The 18,443-nt window shown below is 42.7% G+C and overlaps 1 protein-coding gene across 4 annotated transcripts in view; it reads right to left on the reverse strand.

Annotated features, from left to right (window-relative positions):
* Positions 1–18,443, reverse strand: part of LOC129251490 (ankyrin-3-like) — a 191,539-nt gene that overhangs the window by 170,814 nt on the left and 2,282 nt on the right. For 3 of the 4 annotated variants that reach the window (XM_054890824.1, XM_054890823.1, XM_054890822.1), the window contains exon 1: positions 4,739–4,929. In XM_054890824.1, coding sequence (XP_054746799.1) covers positions 4,739–4,816 — 78 coding nt within the window. In that variant the 5' untranslated portion in view covers positions 4,817–4,929. Of the gene's footprint in view, positions 1–4,738; positions 5,036–18,443 lie in introns of those variants that run through there. The other variant, XM_054890825.1, reaches the window with a different exon arrangement.

The following is an 18,443-nucleotide window of genomic DNA, read 5'->3' on the forward strand; positions in this document are numbered from 1 at the left end:
TTCAAGTCACCTGGTCCTGATGGCATCATACCTGCCCAACTGCAGAAATCTGTAGTGGTGTCATACCGTTGGCTGAGCCCTATCTATGCGAGCTGCATAGCCAGGGGCTATATACTGGGATCTTGGAGGGCTGTGAGGGTTGTGTTCATACCCAAGGCTGGCAAGAGCTCACATGTCTCCCCTAAGGATTTTAGGCCAAACAGTCTCTCATCTTTCTTGCTGAAAACCCTTGAGAGGTTGATTGACCTACACATAAGAAGCGAAATTCCTCGGGGGCGTTTGTCGCATACCCAACATGCTTACTGTAAAGGCAGATCAGTGGAATCTGCTCTGCACACAATTGTTAAATTATTGTTAAATATTGAGGAATCTCTATATCAGAAAGAACTCGCAGTTGGCGCCTTCCTCGACATTGAGGGGGCCTTTAATAACGTTCTCCCGGAGGCAATCACGAAAGCTCTGGGTAGGCTGGGGGTCGGAGACGACCTTTCCAGGTTCATCTACAGAATGCTCAGCGACAGAACGGTCGTGGCAGAGTGGAACGGCGTCTCTCTTCGCCGGCAGGTGAGCAGAGGCACGCCGCAAGGCGGGGTTCTCTCACCATTCCTCTGGATCATTGTTATCAATGACTTGCTGGAGGAGCTGGTGAGGAGGGGCTGTAGGGTGATTGCCTACGCGGATGATGTGGTATTAATTGTTAGAGGAAAGTTTATAGATACCCTGTATGATTTAATGCAGGGATATTTGAACGTAGTGGTTCGATGGGCAGCAGATTGCGGCTTGTCGGTGAATCCTCTTAAGACGGAGCTCGTCCTTTTCACGAGGAAATATAAAATACCCAGAGCTCAACTCCCCTCGATGGGGGGCGCTCCGCTGGTGCTTTCTGACAAGGTGAAGTACCTAGGTCTAATCCTTGACAGTAAGCTGACGTGGAAGCCCAACATTGAGGAGAGAGTAAGGAAGGCAACAATAGCCTTGTATGGGTGCAAAGGCGCAATCGGCAAAAGGTGGAACCTCTCGCCTAAAGTTGTGTTTTGTATATATATATTTATATAAAGGGTTTTCCAATAACATGTGGGTTTTCCAAAAACGTCATTACAGCGTATTTCGCATAAAGATTTGGAACTTAAGGCTTATAAAGTCCAGTTAACACAAGAACTCAAGCCGGCCGATCATCAGCAACGTCGTGTCTTTGCTGGTTGGGTCGTTGAAATGCTTGAAAGTGATCCGGAATTCCATCGAAAAATCATCTTGAGTGATGAGGCCCATTTCCGCCTCGGTGGCTTCGTCAACAAGCACAATTGTCGGAAGCCTCTCTATCCTCAACGTGCGACTGTTTGGTGCGGTTTATGGTCCGTCGGAGTCCTTGGACCTTACTTTTTCGAAAATAGCTCCCTTTCATCCATACAAGGCTATTATTATTGCCTTCTTATCCGCTCCTTAAGTTTGGGCTTTCACGTTAGTTTTCTGTCAAGGATTTGACCTAGGTACTTCACCTTGTCAAAAAGCAAAAATAGAGCACCCACTATTAAAGGGAGTTGAGCTCTGGCATTTTGTATTTTCTCGTGAATAGAAAGAGGTCCGTCTAAAAAGAATCCACCGATAGGCCGCAATCCGCTGCCCACCTAACAACTCCGTTCAGATATCCCTGCATCAAATCGAACAGGGTATCTACAAACTTTCCTCTTACAATTAGTGCCATGTCGTTCACGTAGGCAATTAGTCGGGAGCCCTATTTCACCTGTTCCTCCATCAAATCACCGACAACGACAACTTAGAGAAATAGTGAGAGAGCACCGCCTCGCGCCCCTACCCACCTGTCGCCGAAGAGAGACGCCGCCCCACTCTGCCACGACTATTTTGTCGCTAAGCATTTTGTAGATAAACCTGATAAGGCCAGCTCCGACCGCCAGTTTATTCATAGATTTAGTAACTGTCTCCGGGAGGACATTATTTAAAGCCTCCTCATTGTCGAGAAAGGCGCCCACTACGAAATCCTTCTGATAAAGGGACTCTCCTATATCTTTAATAATTGTGTGTAAGGCAGATTCTTCTGAACTGTCTTTACGGTAAGCATGTTAGTATACGACAAGCGCCCCGAGGAACTTCGCTTCTTGTGTGCAGGCAATACAATCTCTCGCATAGATAGGGGTTAACCAGCGACGTCATGATGCCATTAGGGCCAGGCGGTTTGAACAGGTTGAAGGTGCCCATGGCCCCAGCCAGGCAACGCTTATCCAGTAACCAGTCGTGATCGCCGCTCATCGCCCAACATACCGATTCGTCTCTTAAGTACCCCGAGGGAGCTGAACTCTTCAAGAGAACTCGTCTAAACCTCGAAGACTCATGGGATACCTCCACGCCCTCACAGAAGCTCCTCAAGGAGTATCTCTTATCCTTCCTAATGTCGGATTTATAGATTCCTGGCCCTACTTTATCAGTTCCCATCCTGAGGTAGACTTAATTCTTTAAGCCCTATTACATAAGAGTCGGCATTAAGTTCTAAACTCAGAGAGCTCAGTTGTCCACCAAGGACAATTTCCTCCTTCAAGGACAACGCTTTTCATTAGGGACAGGAGCTTTTATCAAGAGCACTATTAAAACATGAGGTGAAAATCTCCACCAGTTCGTCTATCGCTCCCTCCGAGAGATCTAGCTTTTTCCTCGGTGCTTCAGGGAGTAGGTTAAGCAAATTTCTACATATAGCAGATTTCTGTAGGAGGATCTCTTTGGACGACTTTCAGTAAGAAAGATCTGAATATACCTATGATCCGAGAAGGAATGAGTACTAAGTACTTCCAATCGGAGAATCGGTGTAACAATGAGGAAGAGGCCAAAGTGAGGTCCACCCACGCTTCCCTGGTTACAGTGATAAAAATGGGGTCCTTGCCCCTATTGCAAATAACCAAGTTCGAATTTTAAATAGAAGTGGCTTACCACTTGCGTTTGTCTTAGAACTTCCCCAACAGATGTGATGCGTTGGTTTGTCCCTATAATAACACCGGTTTACCCTCGTCTCGGTTCAGACAGGACTTCCCTTACTATCGTCGGAAGTGGCTCCAATCGTCCTCATGCGCCATATAGGCCGACGTCAATCAAAGCTTTTCGGTAGGGTCCTCCAGGCTCAAAGTCACAATGTCTTCATTGCTTAAAATTAGAACAATGCATTAAGTTCCTTCCTGATGAACATACACGATCTTGGTTTACCTGTCCCGTTATGTGCCAAGGTGAATTATAAACATCTTCTGGAGAATAATCATCTTCGATAATCCTCTCTCTCCAGCATTCCAAGGACAGTGTCCCAGTTCTCCGGAGAGAAGAGCCTCTTCTCCTCCGGCCTGTCGAACCTGTTCCGATGCTGATGACGGGCCCCGGGGCGGAGGGAAAGGCGCCAATACTGCCAGCGTCCAACGTGACGGATTCTATATCCATGTCCACAGGAGCCTCCTCTACTCTGGGCTTATCTTCTTCAGCCGCCTTGCTATGGGCAGGGGCATCTCCTCAGGAATCGGTTTGGTAGACCTTAAGAACTACCTTCTTGAAGGCATAGGTGAGGCCTCTGCATTCAGCAGAATTAGCGCTTGGCGATAGGGTCCTTCAGTTTTCTCCACCTTAATCTCTTTCCAGTAGTAGGTGGGAAGTTTCGGGTTGCAATAAAGGAGGATTTCCTCCATCTCCTCTGAAGTAGACGGTTCAGAAGAGAACCAGACATGAGCTCGCGGACGCATAGGTCCTTTTTGTCCACCACCTCTAGCTTGGCTCCTTTCTATACCTCTCCCAAAAAGGCCACTGACCTCCTGTACATAGAAGCCGACCATTCGTCGGCACAAACTATCTGCTTATACGTTCAATAACGCCATCCGGCATGGGGAGGTCCAGGATTTTCCCTTACTGCCTTCATAAATACTGCAGACCGACGCTACTATTTTCCATTCCTCTCTGGAAACAGCGCAGTTTCCCTGCTGTTGTTTATTACCCCAAGGATTGATGAACCTGCCTGTTTAACGACTTTGCAGATTGACTTAGGAATACCATCACCAATCCTTGGCCTCTTTTCGAGGGAAACGTCCTGATCCTTGGAGCGTTGTTTTTCGACCCCCGACTTCGAACACAGCACAGCTGTGTTGTGATAAAGTAAAGTACAGTGTTTTTCTTTCCTTTTATTATGCTTGCTGTTTTACTAACACTGAATTCAGTAGTAAATTGGACAATTAAGCGTCAAAAGTTACTCCAAAAAAAAAATAATCAATTGACGAAAAAGTATCAAGAGAAAGCGAATCTCCACCGAAGTACAAGTTTGCCACTTCGTTCTGTATGTAAAATTTTGTCAACGCTGTTTTTGTTGTTTTAAGTTAAAGAAAGGATTTTTTCAGTTTATTGAGATTAAAAACAGGTTGCAAATAAAACTGTTTCACTTCCCAACCAGCGGCAATGGATGGTGTGCGTAGACTTTTGTCCATCACTGTATATAAATTTTAAATAATTTCATTTTCAGAGATTTTGTACAATTCAAAAAAAAAAAATAATATATTAAGAAAATTAGAAACTTGGTGCCGGACATATTTTCGACCACATATTTTTATATTGCTGTTTTATAAAGGGGATTCACTCCAAACAACCTTCAATCTGATCCATATTAAAACCTTTATCGTTGGTATTCAGGTATATCATTTCGGTGAAGCTATTATAATGGTGAGTAATAAAACCATGTATGTTAAAATATACATATGGGACTTACCTCAGTAGCCAACGAAGGATTTGCCCCTTTAGCCAATAAGAAACGTACGCAAGCATCATGATTTTCCTGCGCCGCCATGTAAAGAGGTGTGAAGCCATTCAATGATTGCACATTCGCATTTGCATTATACTGAATAAGTAGTTTAATTACGTCCTTCTGGCCGGCCAGAGATGCAATATGAAGTGCTGTATTTCCCTTTTTTGTGGCATTATCTACTTTAATTCCACGTCGCAGAAGCTCACTTACGATGTCGATATAACCATCTTTCGCAGCCAAATGAAGTGCATTTAGACCATTCTGTAAGGAAAAATATGGCTTTAAAAGCATATAACCTTATTGATCAATCTAACACATTAATATTAAAATTACGATATAAAATAAGGTACTCTGGCTTAATCAAGCCAATAGTTTGTGCTAAATAATATTCACAGTACTAGTGCAGAAACAGAAGGAGGCGCTTTCCGAAAACCGCTAATTTATTTTTCTCGATATTGCCAACAGGTTGACGTCATAAGTTGGAAAATACAAAATAAATAAACAAAAGAAACAAAACGAAAATTACTTGTTTGTAAGTATTGAGTGAATGGCTAAAGTTTTGTGATTTTCATATTAAACAAACTAATAAAAACGAAGTGACGAGTATTAAATTTTCAAAGCAAAATATATGAAAACACCATCGATTTTTTTCTCGTTTTCATGACGGTGACACCATGGCAAGAATGTGTATGTGTGTGTATAATTTCTTGTGTTTGGTAGTTTCTATTGTTTTCGCCTCCTCTTCACAAAACAGTAATTTCCCTTCCTTTTGCTTGTAACTATATTGTATTCTTAGGCCACGACGTCGCAGCGAAAACGCAATATTGCATTCTACTAGTCATGGATAATACTTAAATACATGGGATTGCCTGAATATTAAATTAATGCTGGACCGAAAGTTATCTGCGAAACTGAATATTGGCAAAATGACAAATAGGTTAAATCAGCTTTATACTGCTGTTGATGGGCTATTGTCACGCCCAGACTTCTTGTCTGAAGAAACATACTAAAAACCGATGTGGGATGGGCTTTTAATTTTTTTTAATTCCCATGAATTCAGATAGGAACAAAGGGCTACAAAAAATTCCTTCCATTCGGATCTGTTCTGTGCCAGTATTGTAGCTTCATTTTAGGATAACTTTATGGCACGCGTTTCCAAACCAAATAATTGTTTCCAAGTGTTCGTTAATCTTTCTTTACGGGCCTGGCTTTGGGGATTACACTCTTTTATTGATGATTGCGTAATAACGTTTAACGTTTGTTTACCGTGCTTAGCAAAATAACACCTCTTCAGTTTTTAATTCCGTAAGATTACCTTTTTTTGGGATCTTGTTCATCGCGCCATCTTTGAGCTCATCTGGAAGGTTCCCAGTACCCCAGAACTTTTTGATGGTAGGGTCTCGGGATCGGCTTTGAAAAGTTCAGGTGATATGTTATCACGCCCTCCCCTCTGACACGATGTCACCTCTACCTACGTGCAGATTTTCTCGTAGTACCCATTTGTTTGGAAAACATGTCGGCATAGTACTGTGTCCAAATATGAAACTGCTGTTCTGCTGGCGCAGCAAAATTGCCGTCTGGCTCTTTTATTCACAATGAAGACGTATTTTTGTTTTGGGTCATCCTTTTCATCATCTTAAAAAGGTCCCGGGTGCGTTTACTTGCATCAACCTTTGGACGTCTTGAAAAAGCGACGATGGTTAGGCGCAAAGAGAAAACTGGAATGAGTGCAGCTGTCTGCACCACTCCCATCCTAGGTATATTTATTTATTAATATCCAACCCATCAACAGTTGGCTATGTTTCAGTACTGGATATAAGTCAGATAACAATATATTCAAAATTTATTTCTAAGCCTACTACATCTAAAACATGCGATTGAGAAAAACGTTAAATAGTAAGGATGAAAAAGTTAAGTTAATGGGGAAAAAGACGAAAACCAGATCAATATATGTACTAACAATTGCTAAGATGTTTTCGAAGCTCGTTTTTAAAACGAAGCTAGTTTTTAATATTTTTCAACTTATGGGAGAAACTGTACCAAAAAGGAATAGCGAAAACAAAAAAATGCGTTTCCTGTCATGCAAGAAATCTACATCGCTCTTAATTGCGTCCCCGCCAACTCGAAAAAACGAGGGCTATATTCATACGCAAGACAGATAAAAGGGCCACGACTCGGCCAAGGAGTTCTGGCCTATAACAGGCTTTCATTTATTCTAAAGGTGTTCAGGCCTATAAGTCTTACTTCATTTATCCTAAGGGTGTTTGAAAATTTAACACACAATATGCAGAACGTAATTAAGCCAGTGTTACGCGGGTGTCTCGGAGAAGTTAGAGCGCTTCACCTGCTATAGGTGGTGGTTGGACTCCAATTACGTCATACGATGAGAAGAAGGTGGTAAGGATCTCCCGATAAATGTCGTTTAATGTCTGTTTAAACACTGTCTGGCCCAGTAAATGTCTGTTAGTTTTGTCCTGGATATCGGCGGCGTAGTTTAATAGGTGTCTCCAGACGGCTCTGACTCTAGCAGGTGAATGTATGGGTAAAACCCTAGCAGGAACTGCTTGCTGAGCAGTTTATTGTGCTCCATTACAGGAAGCATCTGTGCCTCATTGTGAAGGTGTGTAAGAGGAGACATCGGAAGGCTACCCGTCGCTGTCCGAATGGCGGTGTTTTGGCAAGTCTGTAGCTTTATCAACTGCGTGTCACTGGTTCCGATAGCCGCCCAATTGCCATAGATGTCGATAGCAACATTTCTTTGAGCGATTTGTGGTCCTCGTTGCGATTTTGGACTTAAGTGGCAATTGAGGTTACGTGCGCAGAGAAGGAGAGCAAACTGTCGAAGGTTACACGCAAATTTTTGGGATTGTTTACAGTAGGAATTCATACCTTGAGTTGCAGTTTGACCTCCTTTGTCCACGTGGTAAACAGGGACTTAGTGGGGGAAAGTTAGAGATTCCTCGAAATGAAAAAAGGAGGGTCGGTGAGGTAGACCTTCACTTTGGCGCACAGGTCATCGATGTCATTGCCCGACGCCATTATCGTGCAGTCGTCAGCGTACGAGACCAGGGAGACTCCCTCTGGTGGCTGGAGGAGCTTCGAGATATAGAAGTTGAACAGCAAGGGTGAAAGGACACCACCCTGCGGTGCACCTTGCTTGATCTTCCTCTATCTTTATGTTTGGTCTCGAAAAATCACTGAAGAATGACGCCCGCTCAGATAGTTGGCGGCCCACCTCTTCAGCCCTGGGCAGGAGTGTCGACTGATAAATATCATCTAGTAGCGTGGAATGGCTGACAGTGTCAAAAGCCTTCTTCAAGTCCCTCACTACTAGGGCAGTCCTCCTGAACCTCATCACTGGAGAAAGTAATTGGCGCACTATCGTTCGTTAGTTTGTGTAGTCGTCCGGTGGCACGACGCAGTGTGAAAAGTCGGCTAAAATAGCTCGCGCATCACTTCGGGTCCGAGGAAGTGCAACCATTAAAGGTGATGGCCACCTTGCCGTTGTGCTTCGTCGGGTTTGACAGGGACCTTACGGTGGACCATTTCGTCCCCTTGTGTTGATGTACAAGTTGCCGGATCTGCAAATTGAGAGCCCTTATGCGGAGATCCCCGGGATCGACCTGGCGTAGATGGTCACGCTCGTTTGCTAAACTGGCTGCTAAGGACGAATGTCCTTAAGCTTTCCAGCAGGGATGAAGCGAGCCGCAGCAGCTGTGAGCTCTTTGCGGAATGCCCGTTCGCCTGCGCGCACAACAGTGGGGATGGGGAAAGCGGTGAAGGTGTCTTCGGTGAATTTCGCGAAGCCGGCCCAATTAGCTTTTTTAAAGTTAAAATAGGATCGGTGCTTCGCGGAAACGAAGTCGGCAGGCATCTAAATCGAGACGATTATGGGCAAGTGCTTTGATGCAAGCTATAGCATAGGTCGCCACGTTATGCTATTTATCAGACCCACGCTAGCTATTGTTATGTCAGGCGAGCTGCTGCAATTACCCACTACCCTGGTGGGGGCGTCGTCGTTGAATGTCGAATCGTCTATCTGCTCTGCCAATAGATGTCCCCAACGATCTGTTGGCAGGCTTGGATGCCAAAGATCGTGATGCGCATTGAAGTCACCTACAACCAATCGGTTCTCACCTCTGACGAGTGCACCTATATCTGAAGTGATATCCTGCCGGGCACCAGGTGACAGGGGGTATATAAATCGTAAAAATTTCGAACTCGGCATCGCCTGTCCGGATAGCTATACCTTGACATTCTAAGGTGCTGTCCCTGCGGTCGATGACTTTATCAGTGAGACGATACTGCACTGTGTGGTTGACCATGAACGCTAGGGCACTACCGTTGTCTCACTCGCGATCATGTCTGTGCACGTTATAGCCAACCCTGGTTATCAGAGAAGAGCTAGCGTGCAGCTTGGTTCCTTGGACCGCAGTTATTGGGATATTGTGTTGGCTCATAAAGTCAACTATCTCGTTTCCCTTACTCGTTAGTCCGTTGTAGTTGAATTGAAGAAGGTTGAAGCTTCTCGGTAAGTATATTGCAACTCGGAGGGTGAGGTACGCGTGGTGTTGTCTACGTTAGTCCTGCTGTGCGTTCCGTTGTTGTTGCTGCGGCCTGATGGTGGTGACCGGCCGCGGCACGGGGGGCGGTTGCGGGTGCAGAGCTCTGCAGCATGGGGCAACGTAGTCAGTTGTCAACTCACGGGTGGTGCGCAGGCCGGAGCATCTCCGAAAGTGTGTTGGGTGAGTTGTTTTGCACCGATAGGCTCCTTACCGTGGAGGTATGGGTTGTGGTGGCGGTTGGAAGTGCCGACTTATCAGGCACCCGTTGCACTTATTGCACCTAACCGAGGAGTTCGGGTGGAGCCGTTTATGGCATACGCAGCAATAGAATACCTCTGGCCCAGGGTTGGATTTAATACCAGCCCTGAGGAAAAGTATTTGAAGCAAGATTGTTGCAAGGAGTTGCTCCTGTGATGTAAGAGGTGGGGTGATATGCGGTTCACTAAACAGGGCTAGTTTACTTGGGCAGCAGCCCTTGGTCGAGAAAAACCCGAGTCATTCCGATAACGTAGAACCGGCTGTCATGGGAATGCTGGTACCTCTGTCTTCATTGAGCGTGTCAATATGTAAACGGGAGTCGAAGAAGGGGTTTTCTCTGAATCTATTTCCTTAAAACTGCCGAATACTGCTAGTGTTTTTCAGGCAAAAGTCATTGGGATACTGCAGGAATGTGGAGCGCGGAAGATATTCACATTTTTCGGATAGTCAAACTCCGATCAAGGCTCTGACGATGCCATGGTGCAGATAGAAACTGGTCGGTATCATCCTGTAAGCAGGAGATAAAATTTCCTGAGTGTGCAGCTAACATTTTTTTAATGTGTTTTAGGACATAGGAATATAGAGGGAAATCAACTTGCTGATGAACTTGCCAGGAAGGGGTCGAGTGAATTGGTCGCAGGGGTCTTCTACCCGGTCGTTGGTATCGCTCCCTTATTTCTCAGGAAAGCGCAGAAGGTCTTTTCTATTCGCCACTTCTTTGCTAGCTATCTCTCTGCTCGGCTCACTTGAAAAAAAATTTGCTTGTGAAATCAACAACAAAGTTATCAAGCAAGATTCGCTGCTAGTAAGTATAGTTATATCTCATAAAACTGGTGAGTAAATTTTAGGCAGCTCTATTCCAGCGCTGCGAAGATATGTTTATTTTTATGTCTATTTATCCTATAATAATTCATTATATTCATTGGCTTAATAAATAAATCATTAAAGAAATAAATAATTCTTTCGTTCAACATTGTAAAGCAACTCAGATTTAATAAATTTGCATGGATAATTCATGGAATAAATTTTAGGCGCATATATTGTAATAAGCTCGCAACTTTTTACATTGTTTGAAATATATGTATGTGTAATATTGTGGTTATATGTATAATACATGCAGCTTTTCATTGCAGATACTGTTAAACCTAGCGAATAATTCACAACCATATAATAAAGCCTGGAGGATGGTTCCATATGTAGAAGTCAGCGCAAGTGGGGAAAGGCACTGATTACTATTCACTTGTGAGTAGCCAGGACGATTCTTCTGCATATGGTCCAAGCAATTCACAACTTCCGGGATTATCCTAAGTATCCTATGGGTAGCTTCGGAACAGCCGTTCGAGAGTGAGCTGATGTGAGAAGCAAAGCATCCTAGCATAGCTGGTTGTGCGTTGGGTTTGGGACCCGCCACGTTAAAATAGTCCCCCAATGAAAACACGAACAAAGCCTCGGAGGAGCACTTTCTATACTGACGACGATCCCTGCAAACGTACTAAGGATTATGATTTGAGAGCATGCATCTGGAATACCCGGTCCCCTAATGGGGAATGTGCCTCTGCCCGGCTGGTTGATATCCCCGTGAGAGTATGCCATTGAAGAGATGCGATGTACGAGACAAGGCAAGAAAAGCGTAGGACTTTGTGACGTCTACTACAGCTGTCATGTAAAGGAGCGCAAATTCGGTGTTGGATTTGTTGTGGGAGAGAGACTTTGTCGCCAAGCACCGTCCTTCAATCCGGTGAACGGGCGTCTGCAAATAATCTGCATCTAAGCGAGATTTTTAAACATCTTACCCATTTGCGCCCACGCCCGACGGAAGAGAAGGACGATGCAACCAAAGATTCTTTCTATGAGCGCCGGGAACGTTCCGATGAGCGCTGTCCCTCCCCGACCTAAAAATCGTGCTTGGTGACCTCAACGAAAGGGTGAGCAAGCAGAAAATTTTTGGTCCCACAGTCGGAAAATTCAGCCTGTACAACGAAACATACGGTAACGGACAGAGGCTGATCGACTTCGCCGGGGCACGAAACATGGTAGTCTGCAGCACCAGATTCCAGCATAAAAAGATACACCAAGCTACCTGACTGTCTCCTGATCGAAAAACGCGAAACCAAATCCATCATGTTGTGATAGATGGAAGACACGCTTCTAGTGTGTTAGATGTACGTACGATCCGGGGGCCCAACATCGGCTCGGATCCTTGTTGCATTCAAATTACGCACACATCTCTGTGCAGCAAAATCCGTACATCTAACTACACAAAGTATGTTCGACATCAGAAAGCTGCAATCACAACAAACAGCCAGAAGATTCACCACTCGACTCTCACTCCTGCTCTCAGAGAGTACTATCCAACAATCCGGCATGAACGCGCAATAAAGCAGGATTTATCGATGTTTATAGGGGCTATAGGGGCCTATAGGGCCACGCTGCGATCGGGCTCAACGCGAGCCATGTGGGAACGCTACCGGAAGCTCAAGGAGAGAGACGTATTATCAGAAAAAATAAACGAGAGTCCGAAATACGTTCAAGTTGATGGTAGTTAGGTTAGGTTATACTGGCTGCCCGAAGCCTCGCGGAGACAATTGTGGTCTACAGCGATACCAGATGAGTCCTTTGTTTTAGCGAAAATATGCACCACTCAAGATCCGGTTCACGCATAGATTCTATTTTTTTTTTAATTGAGAGCACCCAGGTAGCATAGTCTAGTTTTCGAGAGGCCCGGACCGTGACATAAAAAATGTTTCAGGGTTTCTCTTGTGTCCGGCTCATTACACTGCCTGCAAGCATCGTTAAGAGTTAGATTTGGCTTGTAAGCATGCGCTGCAACTAGGCAGTGCACTAACGTAGTAGCTAGTACATCAACTAGAGTTCCACAGTTCCTTCTATCGATATTACCGATTTAGTTACCTGTCATCATAAGCGTGTTAACATATGAAGTCTTTAGTTATTTTTCAACTGTGCGTAGGGGTTTAAGTACCTGACATATTTGATCCTCTGCAAGTCTCTTGCCTTCTTTAGCTATGCCATTCACTGTCTCTTTTCCGTCTTTGAATGAATGAATGAGAGGAATTTCAGAGAAGATAACCTCGATAGCACTTGTGTTACTAGATGCGCAAGTTTCTCTACAATGTTACAATATACACAACCCTTCCCCCACCTCGACCTATAATATCTTGCTGAAAAAGTTTGTAGCCGCTAACACCCAGAAAATCATTACTGTGGCATGGTGTGAACCATGTTTCAGAAGCACACCCTACATCACCGTCGGATTGTTCAAAAGTATATCTAAATTCATCAATTTCACTTGGTAAGTTTTGCCCTTTAATATGACAAAGTTTGAACTTTTTGTTTGTCCAGAATTCTTATGCTATGCGTCATTATACGTCATTAAATATTACCAAAAAATATCTCATATTAAGTACAAGCATCGGAAACGATCTACATATTATAAGGTACGGTACACTAAGCACAGATGCTCCCTGTAAAGGAGCACAACAAACTGCCGCAGGACTCACCCATGCAGACACCTGCTTGAACCTGAGCCGCCTCCCAGGCACGTCAGGAGACACTTTTTCAATTACGCCGACGAAATCCAGGACTAATTCTTTAGTTATTTATAAATATTGCATCTTACATTTCAATAATTTGTACCATAATTCATTTAAATATATAAACCCATAAAGAAAGAAATAATAAATTTGTGGCAATAACAATGTTGTCTGTCAGAGCTCAAAAATTAATCATTAATTAAACTTTGCAATAAGAAATTCTCTATAGCGCAAGGCTGAGTATATACAGGGTTGTTAATATTCGACGGACCCATATGGCAACCCTGTATCTTTTGACAAAGACGTCAGACCGCTTAATGACATACCGCGTTGGAAGCGTCAGTCCAAGCAGATTTATACCATGGAACAGTACACGCCACGCGAGCGCTCTCAAATTGTTGAAATTTACATTCAACAAAAGAAGTCAATTGTGAAAACTCAACGTGCGTATAAAAAATTAAATAATGTGAAAAATGCGCCTTCTAACACCATTAAACGTTTAACGTAACTTCTGCTTCATTTAGCTTCGATGCGTTTAGGTAAGAAGTGCTCCATATCTTCTTCCTCGTTTAAATTGCATAGGGTGCAAATTTTCCGGGTATTTCCATAGGTGGTTGCATTTAGCTTTAGTAAAGGGTTTCCCAATAAGAGGTGTCATTTTGATATTCAAAGAAAAATGCTATTTTTTAATATAAATAACATGATGTTTATTTCATTATAAAGAGAAAGGTATGCCGTTAATAGTGGAAAATATAATAACATCAGGCAAATGGCCACCACGACCACGCTTAATGGGCAATATACTTTTCATGAAATTTTACATAACCGAATTGCAGAGCCCTATGTCCTCGATAGCCTCACGAATTACGCCTTTGAGATCTTTAATCGACCCTGGGCTTTTGGCGTAGACCTTCTTTTTCACGTGGCCCCAAAGAAAAAAGTCACAAGGTGTTAGATCACAAAATCTCGGTGGCCAATTGTGATCACCTCTTCGAGAGATAACACGGTCCAGAAATTTTTGCCGAAAAAGTTTAATGGTTACGTTGCTTGTGTGGCACGTAGCTCCGTCTTGTTGAAAATAAACGTTGTCCAGATCAATTCCGGCCATAAAAAATTGGTAATCATCTCTCGATAGCGCAATCCATTCACCGGTAACACCTGTTATTGGAAAACCCTTTAGCTCGCTCTGCTTTGATGTCAGCTAGTCGTATATTTTCTTTAATTTATGATTCGGCTTTGAGTAGTTTAAATTATCTATAAATTCGCGTCGCGCTTGACTGTACTTTTTGCCTTGCCATGTTGAGATCTTTTATTTTCACTTTGCTAAGAAGCTGGACACAGCGATCTTGCCAGTCTGTAGTAGTGATGTCTTCTTCAAACATCAGACCGAACTCCATTCCCATGTCGTTCAGATGTTTAAGCCAAAACATATTTTTACTTAAGATGCGTTGTGTTAGTTTGTGTGGGAGTCTGTTGCAATTGTATTTATAACGGTCTTTCAGATATAATTCATTTGCAAGTTCTAAAGAATAAATGTGAATAGGTTCTAAATTATTAGTTTCTATTTTTATTGCTTAGTTCAAAGTGGGCTCGGGTAGTTTGAATGTACTTTAATAAAGTAACCTTGAAGTTTATTTACTTCTTCAAATAAGGCATAGCCCCACTTACTTTCGTTGCGTAAGTTTATATCGCTCCGCATACCGCTTGAAACAGCTTCCATTTTGATTTTAATGAAATTAATGGCTTCGCTAAAAATCGTTCCATGTGCCATTAATACTAGCTTTTGCTAGAGTATTTCTGGTTTCTAAATGCTTGCCAAATTCCATTTTGGATGTGAGAATGACACCAAGATATTTATATTCTGCCACCAATTTAATTTCTTCACCATTTTTCTGCCTGGGAAAGTCGCCTACCTCTTCTAAAGACCATCATCTCCGATTTATTTGGGATTACTTCCATATTCCATTCAGCGCAGTATTTCTATAGGTTATTAATCATGGATTGCATGACCTTTGGGTTAACCGCCAAGAGAGCAATATCGTCGGCATAAAGGAGAAGACGTATATTCATACGCTCAACCAATAATACACCTTCCAACTAGTCGTGCAAATCATTTAGGTATAAAATGAACAATACACTCAAAGTGTAACCAACTTTAGACCTGTCTTTTAGTTGGCTGAATGACAGTCGAGAGCATTGTTTACAAGCGGGGAAGCATTTTGCCGAAATTAAATGCGAAAAAACAAAAGCATTAATGGATTTCAAACGTAATAGTGTGATTGCATTATATTTGGCTGGAAAATCACAACCAGCGAGCACCTTAAAGTAAATAACGTTTTGTTTATCGCACCATTTACGAAACGTAAGGTGGTCATCAAAAGACTGCAACGTCACGTGATACGGTCGAAAAAGTGAAGCAGCGATTTGAGCAAAATCCTCGACGAAGTGCCTATCAAATGGCGAAAGAACTGAAAATATCTGACCGTTGCATCAACCGCATACAAACAAATTATCTCAAAGTCAAGCCTTACACGATCCAAAAGGTGCATGATCTCACACTAAAGCAGCAACATGTCAGACTTGAGAAAGCGAAGGAGTTGCTTCACTTGGCCGCAAACGGTCATTTCCGAACATTGAGTTTTCTGACGAGAAAATTTTTCAAATTGAGCTATTCATAAACTCTCAACACGATAGGGTTTATTTTACCGACCGAGAGAGTCGAGAATTTGAGTCATCGATTGGCCACCAGGAGACAGCACCAGCACCCGCCACAGGCAATGGTTTGGACCACTGTAACCGCAGTTGGGCGCTCTCCAATCGTTTTGATCGAGCCTGGCGTTAAGGTAAATGCGAAATATTACGGGAAAGTATTGTGGAGGTTGCTTTGAAGCTGTGGGCAGACAAACATTTCGGTGGCAGACCATGGACGTTTCAAAAGGACTCGGCACGATCTCACAAAGTTCGAGTGAACCAAGGATGGCTAAAAAACAATGTTCTGAACTTCATAACTTCCACACAATGGCTCTCAAATTCACCCGACGCGAATCAAATGGATTATTCGCTTTGGGCCATTTTGGAGAGCAAGGTGCGAACTAAAAGATTCACCAGTTTCGAGGCGCTGAAAAAAGCCTTTGTCCGCGAGTGGGATAAATTACCTGAAAGTCACATTCGGGCAACTTGCGATTGGTTTCTGGACCGTCTCAAGGCCAGTCAAGGCAAAAGGTGGGCATATCGAGCAAAAGTTAATTGAATCTTAATTTTGTATTCTTTTCACACATTTTTTACTTTGAATTGAATAAAAGTGATTTTCGTAACAAAATTTTTGGCATTTTTAATTGGTTACACTTCGAGTACGGGACCCTTTAATGGCGACAACACACATACTTGTTTCACACCAGTGGAGATTTCAAAATAGTCGTATACTTCTTTTCCCGCCCAAATTGCATGTTTAGAATTCCCGTAGATATTTTCTATCAAGTTCGTTATCTTGCTAGATATTCCATCTGTCAGAAATGATATAATATATATGTATATATATAATTGGCGCGTACACCCTTTTTGGGTGTTTGGTCGAGCTCCTCCTCCTATTTGTGGTGTGCGTCATGATGTTGTTCCACAAATGGAGGGATCTACAGTTTCAAGCCGACTCCGAACGGCAGATATTTTTATGAGGAGCTTTTTCATGGGAGAAATACAATCGGAGGTTTGCCATCGAGGGGCCACCGCTATTAGAAAAATGTTTTTATTAATTTTTGTTTCACCGAGATTCGAACCAACGTTCTCTCTGTGAATTCCGAATGGTAATCACGCAACAACCCATTCGGCTACGGCGGCCGCCTGTTGCCGTTCTAAATTAAGATCTCTTTCTACATAGATTGTTGTTCCCGCAAGCTTACTTAAGTTTTTAAAGATATCTCCGATATCCTTTTCCGATTTGATTTCTGCCAGCACCGTAATTTTTCCATCTCGCTCGTAGATTTTCTTTGTTGATTTAACAATCGATGCGTCGTTTATCTTTAGTACTTCCTTGCACACTTTGTCAACTTCCACCTTGGTCGAAGTATTTACAGTTAGGCCTTTGGAAATTAAATTTTGTTTGTATATCAGGTATAAAACGCAGACAGCTGCACCCTAAATTTCTCGTTTTTGTGAAGGCCAGGTAGATTGAATTTGAACTTATACCTAAAACGAATATGGTTAAATATTTTGAAAAGCAGTATAGTTCAGTTTTCAACGTCGAAGAAGCAAGACATAACGGTGCGCAGTCATTACTAAGATAGTTTGGTTACTTTAGCGTACGTTAGCACGCGTGTGTTAATATTTTATGTGATTGTGTAACTTTATATTGAGTGACGTATTTTCTGAAATTTGTGTATACTTTTTGAAGCTTTTTATCTAAAATAACAAATAAAATTGCAATAAGTGCAAAACCATGGAGAAGTTATGGAGATTGGATTTTTTGAGGTAATATAAAGAATATATGTAAATAGGATATCAAAAATATTTATAATAAATTTATTTTTTATTTAGATTGAGTGAAGCTGAAAAAGATAAGTATTTGAAACAGCTACTAGGCGAGGACGATCACGATAGTTCGGATCCTTCGAACAGTGAAGACGACGAATGGGTTTCAAACGGCAATAGAACGCATAATTCTCGTGATACTGAAGCGTCAGATAATGAAGAAAGTGCAAATGTCGTCGAGGAACAACAGCAACAAGCACGGCAAAAAGGTAATACTGGAGAGGTGAATCAAGGAGAGCGAGTTGTGAAAGAACTTGTCGTCGCTTACAAAGTATCTGGCCGAAACATTAACATGGACAGATTTTTTACGTTACCTCTGGCTAAAAGTCGTCTTTCTTGGAACCTTACTATCGTTGATACTTAAAAAAAAAAACAAAAAAAAAAGTACATTTCTCCAGAAATGAAACCGTCGAATTCTAGAGAATTTTATCAACTTTTTTTGGCTGTCATGAACCAGTTGCCAAAGAAAAACAATGCCGTGATCCTTCTTAGTACATCAAAAACCAGAAATGATTTTGTTTTACAACAAAACCAAAGCCGGCGTTCGCTCTACGCAACGGCGAACTTGCAGATGGCCGCTAGCTTTCTTCTACAATATGTTGGATATTGCTTGTGCTGCTGCTAACGTCATTTATTATGAAAATAATAATATGCGTTCAAACAGAAGCAATCGACGCAGAATCTTTTTGCGCCAGCTTTCAGAAGAGTTAGTTATGCCGGTGACTCAAGAGCGAACTTCCAACCAGCAGGTTATGCGAAAGCACGCAACGA

Source organism: Anastrepha obliqua, unplaced genomic scaffold, assembly GCF_027943255.1.
Source record: "Anastrepha obliqua isolate idAnaObli1 unplaced genomic scaffold, idAnaObli1_1.0 ptg000023l, whole genome shotgun sequence".
In the NCBI taxonomy this organism is placed as follows: domain Eukaryota; kingdom Metazoa; phylum Arthropoda; class Insecta; order Diptera; family Tephritidae; genus Anastrepha; species Anastrepha obliqua.